At 42.3% G+C, this 21,326-nt stretch overlaps 2 protein-coding genes across 2 annotated transcripts in view; both read right to left on the reverse strand.

The window, feature by feature from the left end:
- Nucleotides 1–853: 853 nt before the first annotated feature.
- On the reverse strand, nt 854–13,562 carry hectd1 (HECT domain containing 1). The gene is made up of 9 exons (XM_042501505.1): nt 13,347–13,562; nt 7,682–7,859; nt 7,203–7,352; nt 6,877–7,111; nt 4,685–4,912; nt 4,331–4,612; nt 3,717–3,987; nt 2,134–2,210; nt 854–1,415 (listed from the first exon to the last, which is right to left on the reverse strand). The coding sequence occupies exons 3-9, from the start codon at nt 7,340–7,342 to the stop codon at nt 1,281–1,283; spliced, it is 1,368 nt and encodes a 455-aa protein (XP_042357439.1). The 5' UTR covers nt 7,343–7,352; nt 7,682–7,859; nt 13,347–13,562; the 3' UTR covers nt 854–1,280.
- A 5,548-nt stretch (nt 13,563–19,110) lies between these two features.
- Nucleotides 19,111–21,326, reverse strand: part of heatr5a (HEAT repeat containing 5a) — a 32,538-nt gene continuing 30,322 nt past the window's right edge. The window contains 2 exon segments of the mRNA XM_042500436.1: nt 19,111–20,277; nt 21,019–21,172. Coding sequence (XP_042356370.1) covers nt 20,118–20,277; nt 21,019–21,172 — 314 coding nt within the window. The 3' untranslated portion in view covers nt 19,111–20,117.

Consider the following 21,326-nt stretch of genomic DNA (forward strand, 5'->3'; position numbering starts at 1 on the left):
TTGTTTTCATGTGACGAAAAATTTGTGTTTTGTTGTTTTTTTTGAGAGGGGGGTAAATGTGTATTATTTTTTGGGGGGGCTTAATTTTTTTTTGTTTTTATTTTTTGGATTGTTTTTTTGTTGTTTTTTTTGTTTGACGAAAAATGGCAAAATCATTTAACACTGAAATCCCCCTTTTTTTGAACCAAATATTTTTTAGGGGGTGGATTGTTGTGGTTTTTGTGTTGTTTGTTGCTCACCAGGTGTTTTTTAAAAATGTTTTTTTGGGAAATTTGTTTTTTAAATGTTTTGGCAAATTTTTGTCAGACCATGAAAGCTTTGATTTTTTAAGTGAAAAAATGTTCCCAAATTTGAAATAGGAAAAACCCAATGTTTTTTTTAAAAAAGGTTTTGTGTGCAGTTGAAAAGTTGCTGTTTTTCTGATTGACAAAATTGGTTTTTGGGTTTTTTTTTGAAAAAAAAATTTTTTTTGTTTTGAGTTTGTGTTTGGATTAAAAGTGCATTTTTTGTGGTTTGTTGTTTGAATTTTTTGTTGGGGGGTGGGTGTTTTTTTTTGAAAAATGATTTAACATTTTGATTTGTTTGGTTTTTTTTTTGTTTTATTGATGCTTTCTTCTTTTTTCAGTTTCATGATTTCTTGACAGGTGGTTTAAGTATCATGGGGGGGGTGTTTCTGGCCTGAACCATGTGAAAACTGTGTTTTACACACACACACACACACACACACACACACAAACACACACACACATTACAATACAGGACACACACAGCCAATCAGGTGTCTCCAGGTGAGAGAGAGTTACCTGAGAGGAAACATTTCACTAAGGCCGGACACGAATATTCAGCTATCTGAATACTCGTTAATCGGGCAGGGATTGGGTTTTCAGTTTTGAGATTCGGATTGTTTTTTGCAGAGGAAGAATGTCATTTAAATGTTTGTCAGATAAAAGAAAAAGAAAAATAAATGTTAAACTTTAGGTCTGCATGCTCTGCTTGTGTTTCACAGTTTTCTCCGGTGATTATGAGGAGTTTGTAGCGCCATAAAAATTTGTCCATGATAATAAAAATCATCACAAGCTGAGTAAGATCACAAAAACTGCAAAGAAAGGTCACTGAACCCAACACCTCTGCAGTTTGGACCAACTTTAATCAGTCCCAAAATTTACTATGTTCCATAAAGAGGACACTTCATCACTGCAGACGCACGATGAAATTTAACAGACTGATGCAGAACGCTGGACTGAAACAACCTGAAATTTCACTGAATCTGACAGCTGTATTTACTGTGTGTGTGTGTGTGTGTGTGTGTGTGTCACCTTGGCGACTTGTGGGCGTCCGAAACAGGCAGCGTAGTGTAGTGAAGATGACCTCTGACCTCTGTTGACGTCCGCCCCCCTCTCACATAAAAACTCCACCTGGAACGACAACAAACGTGTGGTCGGTCAAAGTTACACACAGGAAATACAAACCTTCACAATAAGAGTCAATGTGAGTCTAAACATAGTAGAAATATTTGGAATACTGCATTCATATGGTATTTATTCCAGATAATAAAGATAATAAAGATGTTGGTATAAATCTCCACAAACAGCTGAGGCTGACATAAATGAATAATAAAGTCAGTATTATTCATCCTCTGGAGAACATGAATGTCTGGACCAATTTTAACCCTTTGAAACCTGGGCAAATTTACTTGATTTCATTCAAAAACATGGGAAGAAGGCAAAGAGCAGAAGTAAGAAAGTAAGAAAATTACTTGAACACTGACAAAAAAGGAAAAAGAACAAAACAAAAAACAAACAGGAGTAAAAAAAAAAAAAAAAAAAAAAAAAAAAAAGCACATACATTTGGAAAATATATACATTTTAAATTCTGTAATTTTAAATATTTAGTTATGATTTTTGAAAATTAATTGTCTGAATTTTTTCCCCCCAAGACCTTTCTTTTGCTTTTTTTTTAAAGGTTTAAATACTTGTGAAAGGTCTGAATGCAGCACAAGAAAAGTGATGTCGATCCAGATTTCAAAGGGTTAACAGCAGTGTCCAACTGTCGTTGAGGTATTTAACTCCGGAGTAACCAGCTAGTGTGGCTAATAAACAAATATGTCATCTAAAGAAAGAGCTCGGTCAGTACCATTTCCTGTGTGCCAAAAGCTGAGGCCCAGTTGAGCAGCGTCTGTCCAACATCGTCCATGAAGTTCACCTCAAAGGCTGCGAGAAAAAGTGCACGAACAGAGGTATTTGTTATTTTCTGTCACTGAAAACGTACAAAAAAACACAGAATAATTTCACAATTTGTAGTTTTCTGGGGGTTTTTTTTCAAACTTTATTTCAGGATTTTTTAAAGTAAATGTACAAAGACCTGATGACAGATGTTTTTATATGATGTCAGTAAGTATTTTGATTATACTGTAATTCTGTTCAATTCTATTTTTATTATATTACATTGACTTTTTTCTACCATGTTTTTAAACTGATTTAATGACTAGATTCATTATTATTTGTACTTTTTTATTTGTATATTTATTGCATTTATTTTGTTTGTTTTTTATCTTATCAAGTTACTTTTAATATTTTTATTACATAACACTGACATTTTTCAACCGTAAAATTCATACATTTTTTTGATAAATACATTTTTATTTGCATCTATTTATTTTTGTTTATTGTATGAAGTTATTTATTTTCAGATTTCTAGATTAACTTTTGCACTTTTAGCAATGCATTAAACTAGGAAAATGCTTTTTTTTCTTAATAAATGTATGCATTTTGTTAAAGTATTCTATGTTCTATAATTTAGTCTAAGCTTTTGCAAAGGTATTTCTGAGAGTGACTCTTTAAATGTTAAAGTAGGAGCAGTCAGACAGACAGAGGACAGAAAAACGTGACGTCTCAAGGAGTAACAGTGCGTACCCACCAAACACGATGAAAATTATTTCATCGCGCCTCAAATGAAATCGCATCGCGCCGGACGCTCCAGTTTTGACGCTCGTACAAAAACCCCAAAATGGGACTCGACGCGCGTCGAAATCGCGCCGCGCGTTGAAATCGCGCCGCGCGTCGAGCCCGCCCAAACAACATTTCTTCCGCCATTTCATTCTCTCGTTGACCATGCCTGAGATAACCACGATCGCCGCTGCACCGCATCTGCTCTGGAGAAGTTCCCAGCGTCGTCTGCGGGCTAGGCGCCGACGTCGGTTCTGGGTGCATGCTACCCTACGGAGGCGGCGTGAGCTCGGCGAGTTCCACCGTCTCCTGCAACAAGGGACAGGAACTGTCGTACAGCTCTGGGTGAGCGGTGACGGCGACGATAAGCTGCTCCTCCATTGTTTCTGGCGGTTTGATTAGATTTTGCGAGGGAACGCCAGGACGTCCATACGTCAGCACGTCGATGACGATCTCAACGCTGATAGGCTGTCGCGGCGCGTCTTCACGCGACGACGCCGCAAAAGTTCAATTATTTCAACTCGAGCGTTGGACGCGAGGCGTTGGACGCGACGCGAATTTCGCGTCCAACGCAACGCGAATTTCGCGTCCAACACATCCAACGTGCCGCGCAATCGCGTCCATCGCGTCGCCCGACTTTGAATGTAATCTTGAGGCGCGATCATTTTTCATCGCGTTTGGTGGGTACGCACTGTAAGACTCATATTATGACAAATATTCCCCAAAAACGTTGCCAGTCATCACGGGTGCGTTCAGTGTCGGTGTTCTCACCTCCGGTGTCGATGGCGTCGATCAGAGCGTCGGTGTCTTTGCTGCGGATACAGTCAATGAGCTGTCGGTGGGATCTCTCCCCTGAACTGTCCAGGCGTCGCAGGCCGGGGATCCGACCCGTCGAGCCCGCCGTGGATTTGGGCAGCGCCTTCCGTCCCTCAAACAGGAGCACCAGCAGGAGGTCCACCAGCCGCATGGTGTCCAGCACGCAGCGCTCGTCTCCTCCGAGAGCGGACTCCATTGAGTCGGGCAGCGCCGAACGCAACAGGTCCTGAGGCCCGGAGAGAAGGCAGGACAGCCAATCAGACGGTAGGTTTTTTAAATATGTATTATTCAAAAAATAATGCATACAGAGAAGGATGTGAACCGAATATTTACATTTAACTTAGGGACTGTTTATTATTTCTGCAGGTTTGGGATGCATATTTTCTTTTAAAAATTCAGACCTTTTTTTCTTTTACATTTTTCGGCAATTTCATTTTTTTTTTTTCTGTTTTTTTTTTTTTTTTATTTCTTTTTAAAACACTGTCAATTTTCTTTGAAATTCACCACGTGAAAAAACACGTTTCATTGCTTCAGTCTGCCGCTCTGGTGTTTGAGGCGAGTCGACCTACGTGTGTGACGAGCGGCGACCCCCTGCACAGCGTGGACAGCAGGCTGACGATGGTCGACACCTGGTTGCTCAGTTTGGAGTCCGGGGCCGAGGGGGCGGCGCCCGTCGAGGTTCTGCCGGGCTTACAGGAAGAGGCGGGGCCTGACACAGTGCCGCCGGCGGCCGCCATGCGGGACAGCAGCTCCTCCGTCAGCCCGTGTTTGGCTAAAGGGGCGGGGTCTACGCCGCGGCGAGTGAACCTGTCGGCCAATGAGGCGAAGCAGCGCAGAGCTCCATCTGACACCTGGAGGACAGAGAGCGGTTAGATCTGTTCAGAGAGCCGCTGCTGAGACACAAACGGCAGTCTGCGGGTTACCTGGTGGTCTTCGTGTTTGAGGAGGCTGGACAGAGACTCGACGCAGGTCTCCAGAGACGAGTCCTGAGGCTCCATCTTGCTGCAGAGTCGGGACACCACGGCCATGGCCGAGTGCAGAGTGTCTTTATGAACCAGATGACCGCTGTCTCTGATAAAACTCAGCACGCAGTTCAGACCGCCGGCCTCGAACACGGCGCCGGACTCTCTGGTACAGATCAGCTCCAGCACCTGCGCACAAAAAACACAAAACACGAAACTTGGAATCAAACGCTCTCAACGGGAGGAACTTTTCTCTGGTTTCAAAAGTTTGTGTTTTCAGGCCCCAAAAACGCACACAAACGAAAACGGAACACAAAACCACAACAAAAGTTGAACATTTCATGCACCGTTGCCGTGTAAACGGCCTTTAAGGCAATGATGCTACCATTTTAGTAAAATATGAAAAAAAAGTTGATAACCCAGCTTACAATGATGTCTATAAATCCTAAAAATGCCAAAACACACTTGCGGGGAGCTTTAACGGTGCCGTTCCTTCGGATGGACTTTGAATCACAGAAAAGATGTTTGCAAAGACTCTGAACACCTGGAACAAACTGTGACGTCTGTGTTCATCTCAAACTCTGTTGGTTTTAGTGATGTGGCTCCTGATTGGTTTATCTTCTGTCCATCAAAAAGGTCCGTCTCCGTCCGACCGGAGATGCCCCCTCCAAAACGTGAGGTGCACCAGTGCAACCAGTGTCAAAAGTTATTCTGGAGCCCTGCATGTTTTTACCCATAAACCTGCCCCGTCATCACCGACCACAGCGGGAGGGTTTTCACCGAATTCCTGTGACATCATTTTAGACTGCAGAAGAAAAACTGGTTAATCTTGAAAATATAAACTAAAAACTAGGACCAAGACAGACATGTTTATCAATGCTGTCCTCCCCAAAGACATAAAGAAGGGAAATAAGATCATCAAGATTTTAGTGTAAAAAAAACGACTTTTACAGGATCAAACAGCACCTGACCGGATAAAAACGGACAAACGGGATCTTTCAGCTTCTATCAGCAGCACGCATCAGACACACTGAGGCCGGGAGACACGAAAACTGTCCCAAGACGAGTATTAATAAACATCTGGTGGCACATGGTGCTCCGTCTCCTGCTCGTGGTTTGTCTTTGCGCCCACACACGCACGCACGCACACACACACACGCACACGCACACACACACACACACGCACACGCACACACACACACATCTGATCAGTGTTCATTATGTGGTCCTGGCCTGAGTTAACCCCGTGTTATCGGCCTCTCTGACTCACAGGCCCAGTCACAGATAACTGAGACAAACGGACTCTGTGATCTCACTGCTGCTGCTGACGAACTGATGACGTCACCGCCTTCAACGCCTCGATAACAACATGAAGCCGCAGAAACACGCCGACTCTTATTTACCAGGGTTCACACACACCTTTACCAATAACTTTCCAGGACTTTTCCAGGACTCTGAAGCAATTTTTAAAGACCAAACATTCTCTGAAACCACCATCGATACTCCTTATGGTTCTTTTTCATCACTATATAACAGTGTTTTAAAATACATATTATTTAAAAAATAATGCATTCAGAACAGATAAGATCTGAACATTTAAATATAACGTAGGGACTGTTTGTTGACTGCCCCGTCACTGATCGCAGCCAGAAACTGTTACTAAAGAAATTATTGTTGGATTTTCAAATTTCCGACAGTCTTTGGACACATCGTGCGTTATTGAACAGTTTTATGAAACATTTTCCAAAACTTTCAGAGTACATTAAGTTTTTCAAACAATTTTCCAGGCCTGGAAACTTATTTTTAAATTCCATGACTTTTCCAGGTTTTTCATGACCATACAAACTCTGTTTACCATCTGACTCTATTCTGTATGTTTAATATGCTGCTGGTTACTTAAATTTCCCCCGGGATCAATAAAGTACCTATCTATCTATCTATCTATCTATCTATCTATCTATCTATCTGACTTAAAGGGAGAAGAAAGAGTGACACTAAACAGCTACAGACGAATCATCCTCATGTGCGCAGGCTAACAGACAGAATTCAGGCCCGTCAGTGACGTCACGTCGTGATGTCACATCGTGATGTCACGTCGTGATGTCACACCTCGGCTGATATAGCGGCCTGTAAACGCTCCGTCATCCTCTCACCTTCACACACTGCTCGGCCAGGTCTCTGCTGGTCCTGTTGTTGAGCTCCACCACCACCAGCCGGTTGCACAGCGCCTTGATGGCGCCGTCCACGCCCACGATCCTCCGGGTGCACTCCGCAGACACGTCCAGGTAGTAGGTGATGGCTCTGGCCGTGACCTCCAGCACGTTATCCGGGGCGCTCTCGTCCAGGAAGATCTTACAGAGGGCCGGGAGGAACGTCCGAGGAGGACAGCTGCAACGAGAGGACAGGAGGAGGACAGACGGTCAGTGAGCTGACCTCTGACCTCAGCACAGCGCCATCGCTGTGGGGGGGGCACACTCACGTCTCGAAGCAGCGGTCCACGTTGTCCGACATGAGCAGCAGCATGCAGAGCTGCTCCAGGGCGATGAGCTGCATGTCGCGCTCGTCGCCCTGCCCCATCTGCAGCCACTCCAGCAGGGTGTCTGGGTCCACGTCCGCCATGATGGCGAGCCTGCAGCCGCAACGCCACGCAAAACACACGTTATTTTACCAATCAACAATAAACAATAATAAACATCAATACATGCAGCGTTCAGACTGGACCAACATTCATCTGTTTACAGAGAGTTACTGTCTTTTTTTTAACCCTTTAACACCTCGTCATCCGTTTTCTCTGACAAACGTAAAAAAATGGTTTCGCTTATTTTTAAAACAAACCAGAGCTCCTCTAAACTGGGACCAGAGCTCCCCTGAACTGGGACCAGAGCTCCTCTGAACTGGGACCAGAGCTCCTCTGAACTGGGACCAGAGCTCCTCCATCGTCATCACATGACCTCTCACCTGGCTCCCCGTTGGCTGCCCGGTCTGGCTCAGCGCCCAATCACTGCTCACAGTTCTGTCGCTGTTTGGGACTCATCCAACCAACTGGACGGAGGGAGAGAGGAAGCACGGACAAGAGAAGAAGAAGAAGACGCTCGCTCGCTCTCACAGGGGATTCTGGGACATGTAGTCTCTTCACCTGCAAATAAAACAATGGAGACGTTGAAGTAACCGACACCAGAGGAAGAGCACGTCATCGTCACACAACAGAGAAACTGAAATGAAATTATCGGTTAATCATCGTTTCTTCAGGAAGATAATTCCAGGTTCATTCTGATCAGGAGGTAACTCGTTAGTCCTTTGAAACTTCAGCAAATTGGCCTGATTTCTGTCAAAACCGCGGGAAAAAGCCATGAGCAACATAAGAATGACACAAAGAAAAGAAATGACACAAAAATGAGCAATTAGAAAAAAATACATTAAAATTGTCTGAAAATGAACAAAAAAAGGAAAGCCAAAAACAGTCAAGAAAATGACCCAAAAAAAGTACTTAAAAGAATTATAATTCTGACATCATTTTAAATACAGAATGCTGTTTTTTCCCCAGCTTTCTTTTTTTTCTTTACCTTTCACAAGTATTTTAAACTCTGCACCCAAAGAAAATGTAATTTAATTTCTTTTGAAAACATTGGAAAAAAGGTTTTTAGTTACCTGGCAAGAAAAGTCCCACAACTTACAAGATTTAGATTTTTTTTTAAGCTGCAAAAAAAGTCAAGAAACAAAAATAATTACATATATAAAATTATATTACATATTATATTAGTTAATATTTTTCTGTACTTCTTTCCACACGTAACGTTTTTGTTGTTACTACTTCTGTTTTTCTTTTTTGTTGTTGTTCTTTAACATATTATTCAGGTCATTTTTATGTAACTTTTTACTAACTCTCACTTATTTTGGAGGCATTTTTTTGCTCGTGACCTTCTTTACATGTTTCTGAAAGAAATCAAGCCGGGTTAAACACCTGGGCAATAAAATACCACTGATCCGCTCTGCAGCATCCGTGTTGTTTCCACATTACATCTTAAAAGCTCATCAGCACCCTGAAGTGAGAGGACACGGGAGCACTGGAGGAGCGGGTGAACGTGAATCTGCAGTTTCAGCGCGGTGTGATCTCAAGAAGAGTCTCATCAAAACAAGACGTCTTCATTTCCTCACCACACAAACTCCCTGAGAAGAACCTGCTGTCATTGTGAAAGGACGTGGATAATTCCTGGAGCACAGAGCGGCAGGCAGGATTTATGTTGCACACGTGTTGAAGCGTGCGCCTGATCAGACCGGATCAGGGTAATTCAACAGTCTGAACCTGCAGCGGACGGTTCGAACGGTCCTCAATGAACACGCCCCCAAAATAAAACAACAACAGTCAGACTGTAAATAAAACCTGACCTGCAGCGCGTGAGCGATCTGTGGGGTTAGTTTAACTCCATGTTGTCATGACAACCTCTGATGTGGTTTCCTCACAGCTTTAAACCCTGTGTTTAGCCTGACAGGCGGGGAGCGTTCAGAGGACATCCGCCTCAAACATGCAAACGTGAACAGTTTGACGTGAAAAGCTCGGCCGACAGTCACAGGTTGACTAAGGCTACCGTCAGAGGAAACCTTAACCCTTTCACACCTGGACCATCAGTTTTCCTGTGCTGCCTTCAGACTGAAAGTCTGTTGTTCGTTTTTTAAAAGGAGAGAAAAAATGATGAAAAGGGGAAAATTTTCAGAAAACACAATAATATTTACGTTTAAAATCACGGCATGGAAATATGTACACCTGTTTGTATATGAGCACTTTTTTTCAAGTCATTCCTTTTAATTTAATCTTGTTTTTCTTAACTTTTCTGTGCTAATTTTCAGGTCTTTTATTTGTGAATTAATTTATTTATTCATTGCCCACTCCAAAGGTTTTTTTGTCCTTTTAAACAGCAATAATCCGCTCAGGGTTTAAGTATAAAGAGCTTTTACTGAAGGTAACATCAGACCTGCAGGTCACAGAAACTCCACATCTGTCAAACATCCGACTCAATATCTGAAACCGGTCGAGCAGCGCTCCTGAAAGTCGCCTCCAGCTGTCTGAATCCGTCACATGACCCTCTCCCACAGCGTCACAGCGACGCATCCGCAGTCTCTTTTGACCTGAAGCAACCCAACCGGCTCCCTCTGCACACCCTACAGATTTAACCCTTTAGGGACCGTTTGTCTCATTTTAGTCTCTTTTCTTCTTCCTGTTGTGATAACTGTGTGTGTGTTGATGCATGTGTCCTAAATGTAGTCCAGATTGTGTATTTGAGTGTAATCAGTGAATTTGCAGCTCAGCTCCTACAATAAGTCTAAAATACACTGTGGAAACTAAATAGTTACATTCAGACTGTTCAGGTCCAAAAATGCTCCATTGAAACCCATTCAAAGTGACATTTTTGATCCCACAGCCATCAACACACGACTGAAGAAAAACACGCTGCAGTTTGTTTTATAGTTATGGCATATAAATAGGCCAACCATTAGTCTTTCATGATTATGGTATACAGGTTTTAATTTTATTTAAAATTGGACAACTCCATTTTTATTTATTTATTTTTTATTTTAAAAAAAGTTATCTAAAAGTTTAGTTTAAAAGTTAAAAACAACAAATGATGATTTGATATTTATGATTAGGACTGATGTTAATAAAAAAAATAAACTTAATGAAAGTAAAAAATCATATTAACATAAAATATATTTAAAGCTTGATTTTGAAAAGTGCATTTTGTGCAGAGAGCGATACATATGTGCGATATTAAAGCGGGCGCTAAGGGGTTAAATCCTCTCACAGGTGGCTGTAATCTGATCATATAATCCAAATAAAAATCACCTGCTGAGGGCCACGACTCACTAGCTTCATTATCAAACATTACTGACTATTTTCTTGATTAGCTGATTGATCATTTGCTCTGAAACATCAAAACAGCAGAAACAGTGACATCACATTAACCCTTTCACACCTGGATGGACAGCAGTTTTCTTGTACAGCGTTCAGACGCATTTTGCGAGTATTTGAAACTTTAAAATTGGATTTCCTCAGCACGTTGCTAAAATGATCAAATGACTCTGGAAAATTAAAGAAAATGTATTTATACTTATTATGATTATATTTTCAAAATTAGATTACAGAAAAAATATGACTGTTATATTTGTTATTTTCATTTTACTTTAGCACTTTTTCACGTTGTTTTCTGTTTGCTTCTGTCACTCTTCAGTCCTTTTTTTAGATAATTTAAATGAGGCATATTTTTGGGCCCATCTCTTGTCAAGCTGTTTGTCGCCGCCTTTCGATGTTTTTCAGAGAAATCAAGCCAATAAGCTCAGGTTTCAAAGTGTTAATGTGTGCACCAAAAAACAAAGCAAACTCTTTCTCTGATTCTGGGTTGAGCTCGGAGGCGTCTGCAAGATATCTGGAGCACAGCCGCAGCCCAGCCGCTCTGCTCGGTGGCATCGCGCTGCAGCACGGCATGCTGGGAGTCTGATGGGTCCAGGCTAAGTTGATTAGGGTCTAATTTGAAGCCAACCGGCCTGTCGGTCTGTCTGGATGGAAGCAGGCTGCAGAGCAGATCCTCTTATCAACAGATTAATCATCACAACTTGCCAGAGAGCGTCCTGACCTCCTCCCCTCGGGCCCCGGGGCCGACCACGGCGGGGCCGAGCGTATCCGGCCTAACGGACTCCGCCAGTGACCGGCCTCACCCCTTTAACCCTTCGGGGTGTCCTGTGTCCAGGCTGACTGAAAACACATGTCTCTGGTCCTCACAGAGGACAGCGCTGCATTCATTTAAAAAGAAAATAACCTGCAACTTTTCTGAAGCTTCCGGTTTCTCATTATATTTGGCATTTTGGCAAGTTTTAAGAACAGGGATTTTTTTAAAGTTTTTTTTTTAAAAAGTTGCAGGGAACTTGCTAAATATGAAGTTGAAAGTTTGCACATTCTAAATATAGACAGAGATTTACATTTTTATCGTAAATGCATATCAGTTCCAAATACTGATTATCAGTCTCATAAACTGCTAAAAATCAGTACCTGCACTGAAAATGTCCTAAATCTTAGAAATGTCCTCAAGTCACAAAAACATCCTAAAATCCTAAAAACGTCCTACAATCCTGAAAATGTCCAAAAAAATCCCGAAATTCCTAGAAACTTGCAAAAATCAGAGAAATCTCCTAAAATCCTATAAACTTCTTGAAATCTTCGAAATGCCCAGAAATCCGAGAAATATCCTAAAACCCTGACAATGTCCCAAAAATTAACAATTGCCCTAAAATCCCAAAAACGTGCAAAAATCTGAGAAATCTCCTTAAATCTGAGAAACATCCTTAAATTTGAGAACGCCCTAAAGTCCTAAATATGTCCCAAAATCCCAAGAATGTCCTCCAATTCTGAAAATTGCAAAAATCAGAGAAATCTCCTACAGTCCTAAAATCTTTAAAACATCCTAAAATCCTAGAAACTTCTTGAAATCTCCGAAATGCCCGGAAATTCTAGAAAAGTTCTGGAAACGTCCTAAAATCCTAAAAACGTGTCTGGGGCTCCTGCGACTGGCCCCTGGCCTGCTGCCGTTTTATCAAAGTGGCCCTCAGGAAAAGCAGGTGGAGATGTTGATATTTCATCAGACTTTTCTCGCAGTTTACTGTTTTGTAGACAGTCGATTAATCGAGAAGATGACGCAGCTGACGTCAGACAGTTCGGTGACTCGGATAAAGTTGGTCGACAGCAGCTGAGTAAACCGATCAGCGGTCGGTGAATAAATATTAAAGCGATCTTGAGGAGGTCGTGACTGAGGTCCAGGACTCCCCCGGCCCTCCTGAACAAACCTCCTTTTGTTGGTTTAACTCGCTCAATGTCAGACGGATCCGGACCAGGGACTGTAAACAGGAACCCGGCCGGGTTCAGACCGCCTGACCCGGGTTTCGTCATCTGTCCGTGTCTCACAGAGCCCCGTTATTTCATCAGACACTGACCACCGTGACAGGACCCGGCAGGGACACGGCACTGAGCCTCCCGGCGAGCTGTCCGGCCGGGTAGACCCGAGTGTACCCGGGTAGACTCGGGTAGACTCGGGTTAACTAACTCAGATACTGCCAGTTTAGAAGCTAGCTGTTAGCTCACCGTGCTAACGCTGATTAACAACTGCGCTGTTGTCAGGCGGTAAAAACACTCTGAAAGTCGCAGAAATCAGCCCAAACACGCAGACGTGATCCCCACAGGGTTAAAATCACGTTATTATTTATTATCAAACACAAAAAAATTACGACCAACGAAACCCGGCTAATATTAGCCAGCTACCACCACGCTAGCTAATCTAACGTTGGCTAAAGTAACGGCAGCGTTTCAGTTATTTTTGTAAAATAAACCGTATTTATCACCGACATGAAACCTCCGCGGCTGAACCGTATCACCGAGAAACACGGACACGGCGTGTGTTCTCAAAACGAGGCGCTAATGTCCACTTTAACCGGCTAACTGTACCCGCGGCCTCGGACTCCCATCCCGAGCCGCGGTGCTCGAGTTCCGGGAGAGCCGACAGGCCGCGGCGCATCAGCGGACAGCGGTCATGAACGAGCCCGGCCCGTACAGGCTGAGCCCGCGGGACGAGGAGCCACTCACCGTGTCTTTCTGTTCGGCTCGGAGACGTTCGGCAGCGGGGGGACTCCGGGTCTGGTACGTCCAGCTGACGGTTGAAGAGTCGTGTGTGTCGCCGATGCCGGGGGTTTAGTTAAGACGTTCCCATTTCTCCGCGTCGGGGGTGAAAGGTGAGAGCGGCAGCGGGGCGCAGGGACTCTCAGAGCGGACTGAAATGGAGAGCCGAGCCGAGCGCTGCTGCCGCCTTCAGGGACCCAGCCGCGGCTCGGAAATAACATACACTCCCCCCAAAACCACAGCGGTCATTGTTTTCACAGACTTACCCAAAACCTCCTTAAATACATAATACATAATTATTTTTATGACCTTTCCCCCTCCATATATATATAATATATATATATAATCAAAAATTTTATTACCCGATGTAAAACTTGAAACCATTTCTTATGGAAGTGTGTGTAAAGTCTCGCTTTAGAAAATAATGAAAATAAAGAGAGATTCTCCGTCCAGCTGCGTTGTTTCAATGCTGTAGTTAATCAGAATTAGAGAAAATATGATAACCAGGATATCACTGAAACCATAGCTGAAGTTAATATGCATTATATATTTTTATTTTATGTTGTAAACAAAAATGAAGAAAAACAAAAATAAATTATTATTTCAGTGAAATTATTCCTACAATTAAAGCAATAAAAACATGTATGATGAATTAAACAATGAATTTAATGTTTCACCTTCATAAAGTGTTTTGATTTTCAGTGAATGGTCCAGAGTCTCAACACATTTTCTGATGATCGTTCATTTTTGATTTGCTCTGATAAAAGAGCCTCAGAAACAGCTTTATCTATTTATTTATTTATTTATTTATTTATTTATTTAAACAACTTAATCACGCTTCATCGTGATGGCTGCGAGGTTTACGACGGCACCTGAAGGCAGCAGCTGGAGGGTGACGCAGCTGACGTCAGGGGGCGCTGTGACGTGTTCGCTCCGTTCAAAGATTAAAGTTTCCAAAATGTTACACAGCTGACAACAACAACAACAACAACAAACAACAACAACAACAACAGCTGTTTTCTTATGTCAGATATTACAGACGATGCAAGTATATTTTCATTATTGTATTTTTGTTTTTTGTTTTTGTTTTTTTTACTTTTCTTTTTTTAAATTTTGCTCTTCACTGTTATTAACGATGCTGCCGCTGGTGGAGGAAGAGTTCAGACCATTTACTGAAGTAAAAGTGCTAATACCAACCTGTAAAAATACTCAGTTACAAGTAAAAGTCCTGCATTGAGAATTTTACTGAAGTGAAAGTAGGACTGGGCGACATGGAAAAAAGTCTTATTACGATATTTTTTTCATATCAGTCGATATTGATACATATCATGATATACATCAAATCAATATTTCTGTCGAGCTTAAAGGTTCCTTTGACTCCTCAGTGAGAGATATGGAGATATCATCAGGTTCATTTTGGTTTAAATATTTTTTTTTTCTGTCAGACATTGAACATGACAAATATACTGTAGAACAGCATCACCAGCTGGAGGACCTATTCTACTAAAACTCACAGAGGTCCAGGTACTAAAATGTCCTCCCAGCAAAGGTCCGAGCCTCATACCTAAAATCAATATCAACATTAACTGAATCAGTTAATGTTGATTACGATTAAAGAACGATTATTTTGCTCTTTTTTGTGGTTTGTTTTTTGTCCTCATAGTTCACTGACTCAGTGTCATGTGACCATGGTGTGTTGGAGTGTAATAAACATATGATTTATTATTATTTATCAAACTTTCCAGCATTATATAAAAATGAAAAGCTCCATCTGAAACAAACTTCAGGTAAATTTACTGTGCTGATAATAGGCCAACCTCTCCTGACTGCAGGACTCTGACTTCTGCAATGCGTCCTGCTGTTTCTAAATAATTCATCCAAAGTCTGATTAAAGCTGAAACTAACACAAAGTCGTCTGTAGAGTCTAAAGAAGTCACTTTCACCTCTGCAGATGTGTCTGTTTCAGAGGAGAAGCTGCGCTCTGTTTGTCTGTCTCACTGCGCTGCTGTCGGACCATCGGCTGTTTGATCCGCCGTAATGAAATGCTGTGGCTGTCAAACACTCAGCTGTTCTACAGTCAAAGTCCTTCACTGCGTTTGGTTCTTTGCGGCTCTATTCTTATTATCATTGGCTGTTCGTGTTGTCTGTCAAAACACGGCTGGAATGAGATCTATTGACATTCTGTCGACTACGTCTCATATCTCAATCAAGGAGAAGTTATATCGCGATTGATATCGTTATCGTTTTATCACCCAGCCCTAAGTGAAAGTACATATGTGTATTCAGGAAAGAGTACTTAAGGTATTAAAAAACAACTAATTTTTTAAAAAAATGCCAAATTTGAAGAGATTCCTTCAACGAGTTTTTGAGATATCATGTTCACAAGAACGAGACATACAGACGAAAAACATGCAAACATATTTCTCCGGTCTCAGCAATCGGAAGCGCTGAGGGAAAAAAAAAACCTCTGAATTATTTTGTTTCTTTATCCACCGACTGCATCTGAAGGTTACATGAACAAAAACTTCATCATCATCATCATCATCATCATCATCATCATCATCATCATCATTACCTTCATCTTCATCATCATCACTTGTTTCTTCAGAAGATAAAAAAAGAAAAACTGTGAACTGAATCAGAAGAAAAACAGATTTTATTCACTCGCTGCTGTTAGAAAAACAACATTCACACCTGTACAGTCAGTTTTCACACCTGTGAGTGTGAGTGTGTGTGTGTGTGTGTGTGTGTGTGTGTGTGTGTGTGAGAAGCTGAGAGGAAGACTGAAGCTGACTTGGTTAATAACCTAATTGCAGGTAAATCTTTCGTGTTTTATTGTGACAGAGACTTTAGAGGAAGTCGTGTTAGAAGTGTTTCTCATAAATGTCTTTTGACACCAAACAGACGAATGTCCTTCAGACTCATTAAACTCCACGTAGTGTTGTTAGACTAAAGTGCTGATGATTAAATTGTCCCTCACAGGCAACCGTATGATCCAGAACAATCTCTAAGCTTGTTTTTGTGTGATTTGTCAGACAACATTAAACTCAACATTTGACTAAAAAAATAATTAATCTCTCTGAGCTCTTCTGTTACTCACATTCACTCATTTAATCATTCGTGTGGGGTCAAAGGCCAACGCATTGACGTGACCTTTGACCCCTGACCTCCATTTATGGTTCGTGAAACAGAATTTTTTTCTGCTGCAGGCTTATGGACACTTATTTCAAAATAAAAGCCACTGGAGATCAAACAGTGAAAAGTTACGGCGTGCTTCTGCTCCTCCTTAAGTCACTCCAAATGTTTGCTCCGATTAACCCTTTAAAACCTGCAGCCACATCATTTTTTTGTGTTGCACTTAGACGCCTTTACAATCATTTAACCCTTTGAACTCTGAGCAAACTGATGCGATTAGTTTGAAAAACATGTGAAATGAGAAACAAAGAAAAAAATGAGCCCAAAAGAAATGAGTAAAACAAGTACAAGAAAATTACTTACAAACCCATACACACAAAAAGACAGTTAAAAACAAGTAAATGACCTAGGAAAAGTGCTTAAAATATTATATTCTTAGTAAAATAATTTTTAAATGTTATAAGTATAACGATAGATTTCCATATTTTCCCCTCAACATTTTCCTCTAACTTAAAAAAATAATTTTCTACTAATTTCTTGTAAATTTTTAAAAAGTCTTACCAAGTTGCTCATTGCCTTTTTTCCCCATGTTTTTAAAAGGGTTCAAAGGGTTAAATACTTGTGTGCTGTTCCTGGTTTCAAAGGGTTAAACCTTTCAACTCTGAGAAAACTGCTGCATTTTCCTTAAAAAAAAGGCAATGAGATGTTACACAAACTGCCATCATTACATATTTAAAATGATCTTACAAAATTATTATATTTTTATTTTCTTTCATTAACCTTCTCTTTTGCTTATTTTTCTATTTGTTTCATTTTTACTAATTTTTAGGTCATTTTCTCGTTTTTCTTTTACTAATTTCTTGCTCATTTTGGGGTCATTTCTTCTCTTGTTGCTCGTTGCCTTCCTCTCATGTTTTCGACATAAATCAAGCCAAGTCGCTCAGGTTTCAAAGGGTTAAAACCCTCAGAGCTTCTGTTTCTTTAAAAACATGAATGTTTCTAATGTTGAACCTTTGATGAGCCTCACGTCTGCTCACCGATCTGAAGTCTGTCTCTGGAAACGAAGCTTTTCATCCCAAAACGCCACAAACAGGAAACGTTTCAGCAGATTCGCTCACGTTTGCTTTTTTTCTGTGAATCAGAATCAGAAGCTTCGGAAACAATCCGAGTTTCCCGCGGACGTCGGTCTCAGAGGAGATTTTGGGATGAGAAGCTTCAGACGCGACCGAGGAGGACAGAAATGTTCTGCGTTATTTCCGACATCTTCCATATTCATCAGTTACGACGTGAAGTTTAACTCTACATCAAAGTCAGGAGTTACTGAGCGCGTCTCGCTGAATCCACGAAGATAAACTTGATTTTCGTCTCCAAAAGAAGAATCCAAAAACAAAGAAACTTCGTGATGATTTGAGGCCAACGAGCTGGGAAAGTTTGTAAACGGATGTTTTTTTGAAGTTTCACTCGTCTGTTTTCACGATGTCAGAAAAAGGTGAATTATTGTGTCAGTGCGGCTAAAACTGGACTTTTAAAATCCTGTAAACGTCTTAAAAACTTCAGTTTTTTGGAGTTGGATTGACGCCCAGATCACGTGACAGGAAGTGGATTTCCTCCGTCACGTAAACACCTCAGGCGGACTTCAGCCGGACTCGGCGTTCTGAGCGTGCTCCTGGTCAGGGTGCCCAAATTGCCAAAAAATTTTTGAAGAAAAAAAAAATCAACAAAAGTTTTAAAGGGAAAAACGTGACCAAAACGTTTTAGAGAAGAAAAAAAACGCAATAATTTAAAAATCACCAACATTTTTCAGAAAATAAAAATGGCCAAAGTTTTGTTAAAAAAGAAATATTGCCCAAAAGTTTAAAAAAAAAAAAAAAAAAGAAATTTCCAAAAACTTTAAAAGAAAATGTGTTTTGGTCGGACTGAAACTGGATCTCAGATCACGTGACAGGAAGTGGATTTCCTCCGTCAGTCGCACTGTAACTGGACTCGACGTTCTGATTGGCTCCTCGTCGCTGCGCCCGCCTCCCTCGGTGTTAGAGTTAGGGACTGTTAGTTATTTATGAGGAGGAGGTTAAAAGTCTGAGTTTGGACTTGAGTTTTTGATTTTGGCTCAGCGAAAAACTCGTTTTTTATATTTATTTGAAATAACACATCGCCCGGACTCCTCGACTTCTGTTCATCCAGAACTTTCTCTGTTTTCGGATTCTGCGTTCAACGTGAAAGAAAACGTTTTCTCCATGAATTCAGCGTCACGCGGCGAGCGACTGACGCACAGACCTTCAAGCCTTTAAAATGACGACCGATCAGAGCGATCACAGCGATCAGAGCGATCAGAGCGATCAGAGCGATCAGAGCAATCACAGCGATCAGAGCGATCACAGCGATCACAGCGATCAGAGCAATCACAGCGATCAGAGCGATCACAGCGATCAGAGCGATCAGAGCGATCACAGCGATCAGAGCGATCAGAGCGATCAGAGCGATCAGAGCAATCACAGCGATCAGAGCGATCACAGCGATCACAGCGATCAGAGCAATCACAGCGATCAGAGCGATCACAGCGATCAGAGCGATCACAGCGATCAGAGCAATCACAGCGATCAGAGCGATCAGAGCGATCACAGCGATCAGTGATCGGAGCGATCAATACGCGTGATAATAAGTGTGATTGGGTGCTGTGCAGCGTGAACAGAGACGTTTCCTGTCAGAGGAACACGCCGCCGTGCGGGAGGAGTCGCTGTGGGATATTAACCCTTTAAAAGAAGGAGCCGCATCACTTTTCTTGAGCTTCTTTCAGTCGACTTTCACGAGTATTTTAACCCTTTGAACTCTGATCAAACTGCAGCGATTTGTTTCAGAAACACGGAGAAAAACAGAATGAGCAAAAAATCACACGAAAAGAGAGTAAAAACGGTAAATGACCTGGGAGAGCACGAAAAATCTGAAACAAACGTCGACTTTAAACCAGTTTCAGTTCAAAGCTTAAGGCGTTTTTTACTCGGCACACTTATTTAAACTCGATTCGAAATCATTTTCCGTTATCTCTGCACTCCTAATGTTTTTAACGGTGATTTTTTTCAATTAAATGTTTTAAAATCATTTTAAATGGACTTTTCTATCGTCTCTCTTCACTCTTTGATGGTAAGTCTGCAGCTGTGTTTTGTGTTTTGATGATTTCGTGTTTTTTGCTCTGTAGAGCTCGGCCGTGTCGTGTGAAATGTGCTGTATACGTAAAGCCGCCTCGCCTCGTAATAATGCAGGAAATTATCTGAAAAATGTAATAATGATCATTAGAAACAGAGTTTTTTTCTTGGACATTTGAAAAAAAAAATTATTTTCTAAATCTATTAACTTCGTGTCATTTGTGGATCGTTTTTCGTCGAGTTGCTCATCGACTTTTTTCCCCCATTTTTGAAAGAAATCGTGCTGAGAGTTCAAAGGGTTAAAACACTGTGATGTCATCATATCGTCCGTCTCCCGACATGGTGGCGCGTTGGCTTTCGTCCTTCATGTCACCGGTCAGTGTCAGTTTGTCCCGGGGGACAGTGAACGCAGCACGGTGCTGACGGGGATCAAACCTCCGTCCTGAGGCGGCGGCGAGTCGTCTCACAGGAAGTTGGTTTTGAGGGTGATGCTCGGGGAGGACTTGGCGGTGCTGCGGGCCGCCGGGTTAGCGCCGCCGGCTTTAGCATTCAGGCTCTCCTGGTTTCCTTTGACGGCGGCTTCCAGACGAGACTTGAGGTGAGGAGACGCCGCGAGGAGAGACCTGAGGACAGACGCAGACATCACATCACTCAGTGCTGTGGCGCTCAGAGACGTCACAGTGTGACGTCACACTGTGATGTCATCGTGGCGCTGGCCTTAAAAGGGTCAACAGAGCGGTGAAGCGATGACATGTTTTCGTAGGCCAAACAGGAAGTTAGCGTCTCATTGGTTCCCTCGTCAAAAACTTTCTGGGATTTTGGATTTTCTCCAAAGATAATCTCCGTGACGTGAATCTCCCTGAGTCTCAGGGACACTGAGACTCAGAGACACTGAGACACTGAGACTCAGAGACACTGAGACTCAGAGACACTGAGACACTGAGACTCAGAGACACTGAGACACTGAGACTCAGAGACTCAGAGACACTGAGACACAGACTCAGAGACACTGAGACTCAGAGACACTGAGACACTGAGACTCAGAGACTCAGAGACACTGAGACACTGAGACTCAGAGACTCAGAGACACTGAGACACTGAGACTCAGACACTCAGAGACTCAGAGACACTGAGACTCAGAGACACTGAGACACTGAGACTCAGAGACTCAGAGACTCAGAGACTCAGAGACTCAGAGACACTGAGACTCAGAGACTCAGAGACTCAGAGACACTGAGACTCAGACACTCAGAGACACTGAGACTCAGAGACGAGGGAACCAGAAGAGCAAACCCGCTGAAGGACTTGTGTGTTTTCGGACTCGTGACATCATCGCTCTGTAGATCTGCGGTCTGAACTTTTACCTGAAGACGTCCGAGTGCTGCGGGCCGAGACGCATCAGGTCTTTGAGCGCCGCCTCGTGCAGAGAGCGGGACGCGGCGGGGGCCGAACCCAGAGCGTTTTCATCCAGGAGGAAGGAGACGAGGAGCGGGAACATGACGGCCGCCAGCTGAGGACCTGAAGACCGAAAAAAACAAAAATCATCACAACTCTGACAGGAAGTGATGTCTAGACTGTGTGTGTTTGTGTGTTTGTGTGTGTGTGTGTGTGTGTGTGTGTGTGTAAGCATGCGTGTGTGTGTGTGTGTTTGTGTGTGCATGTGCGCATGTGT

The sequence above is a fragment of the Plectropomus leopardus genome, chromosome 14 (assembly GCF_008729295.1).
Source record: "Plectropomus leopardus isolate mb chromosome 14, YSFRI_Pleo_2.0, whole genome shotgun sequence".
NCBI lineage: Eukaryota > Metazoa > Chordata > Actinopteri > Perciformes > Serranidae > Plectropomus > Plectropomus leopardus.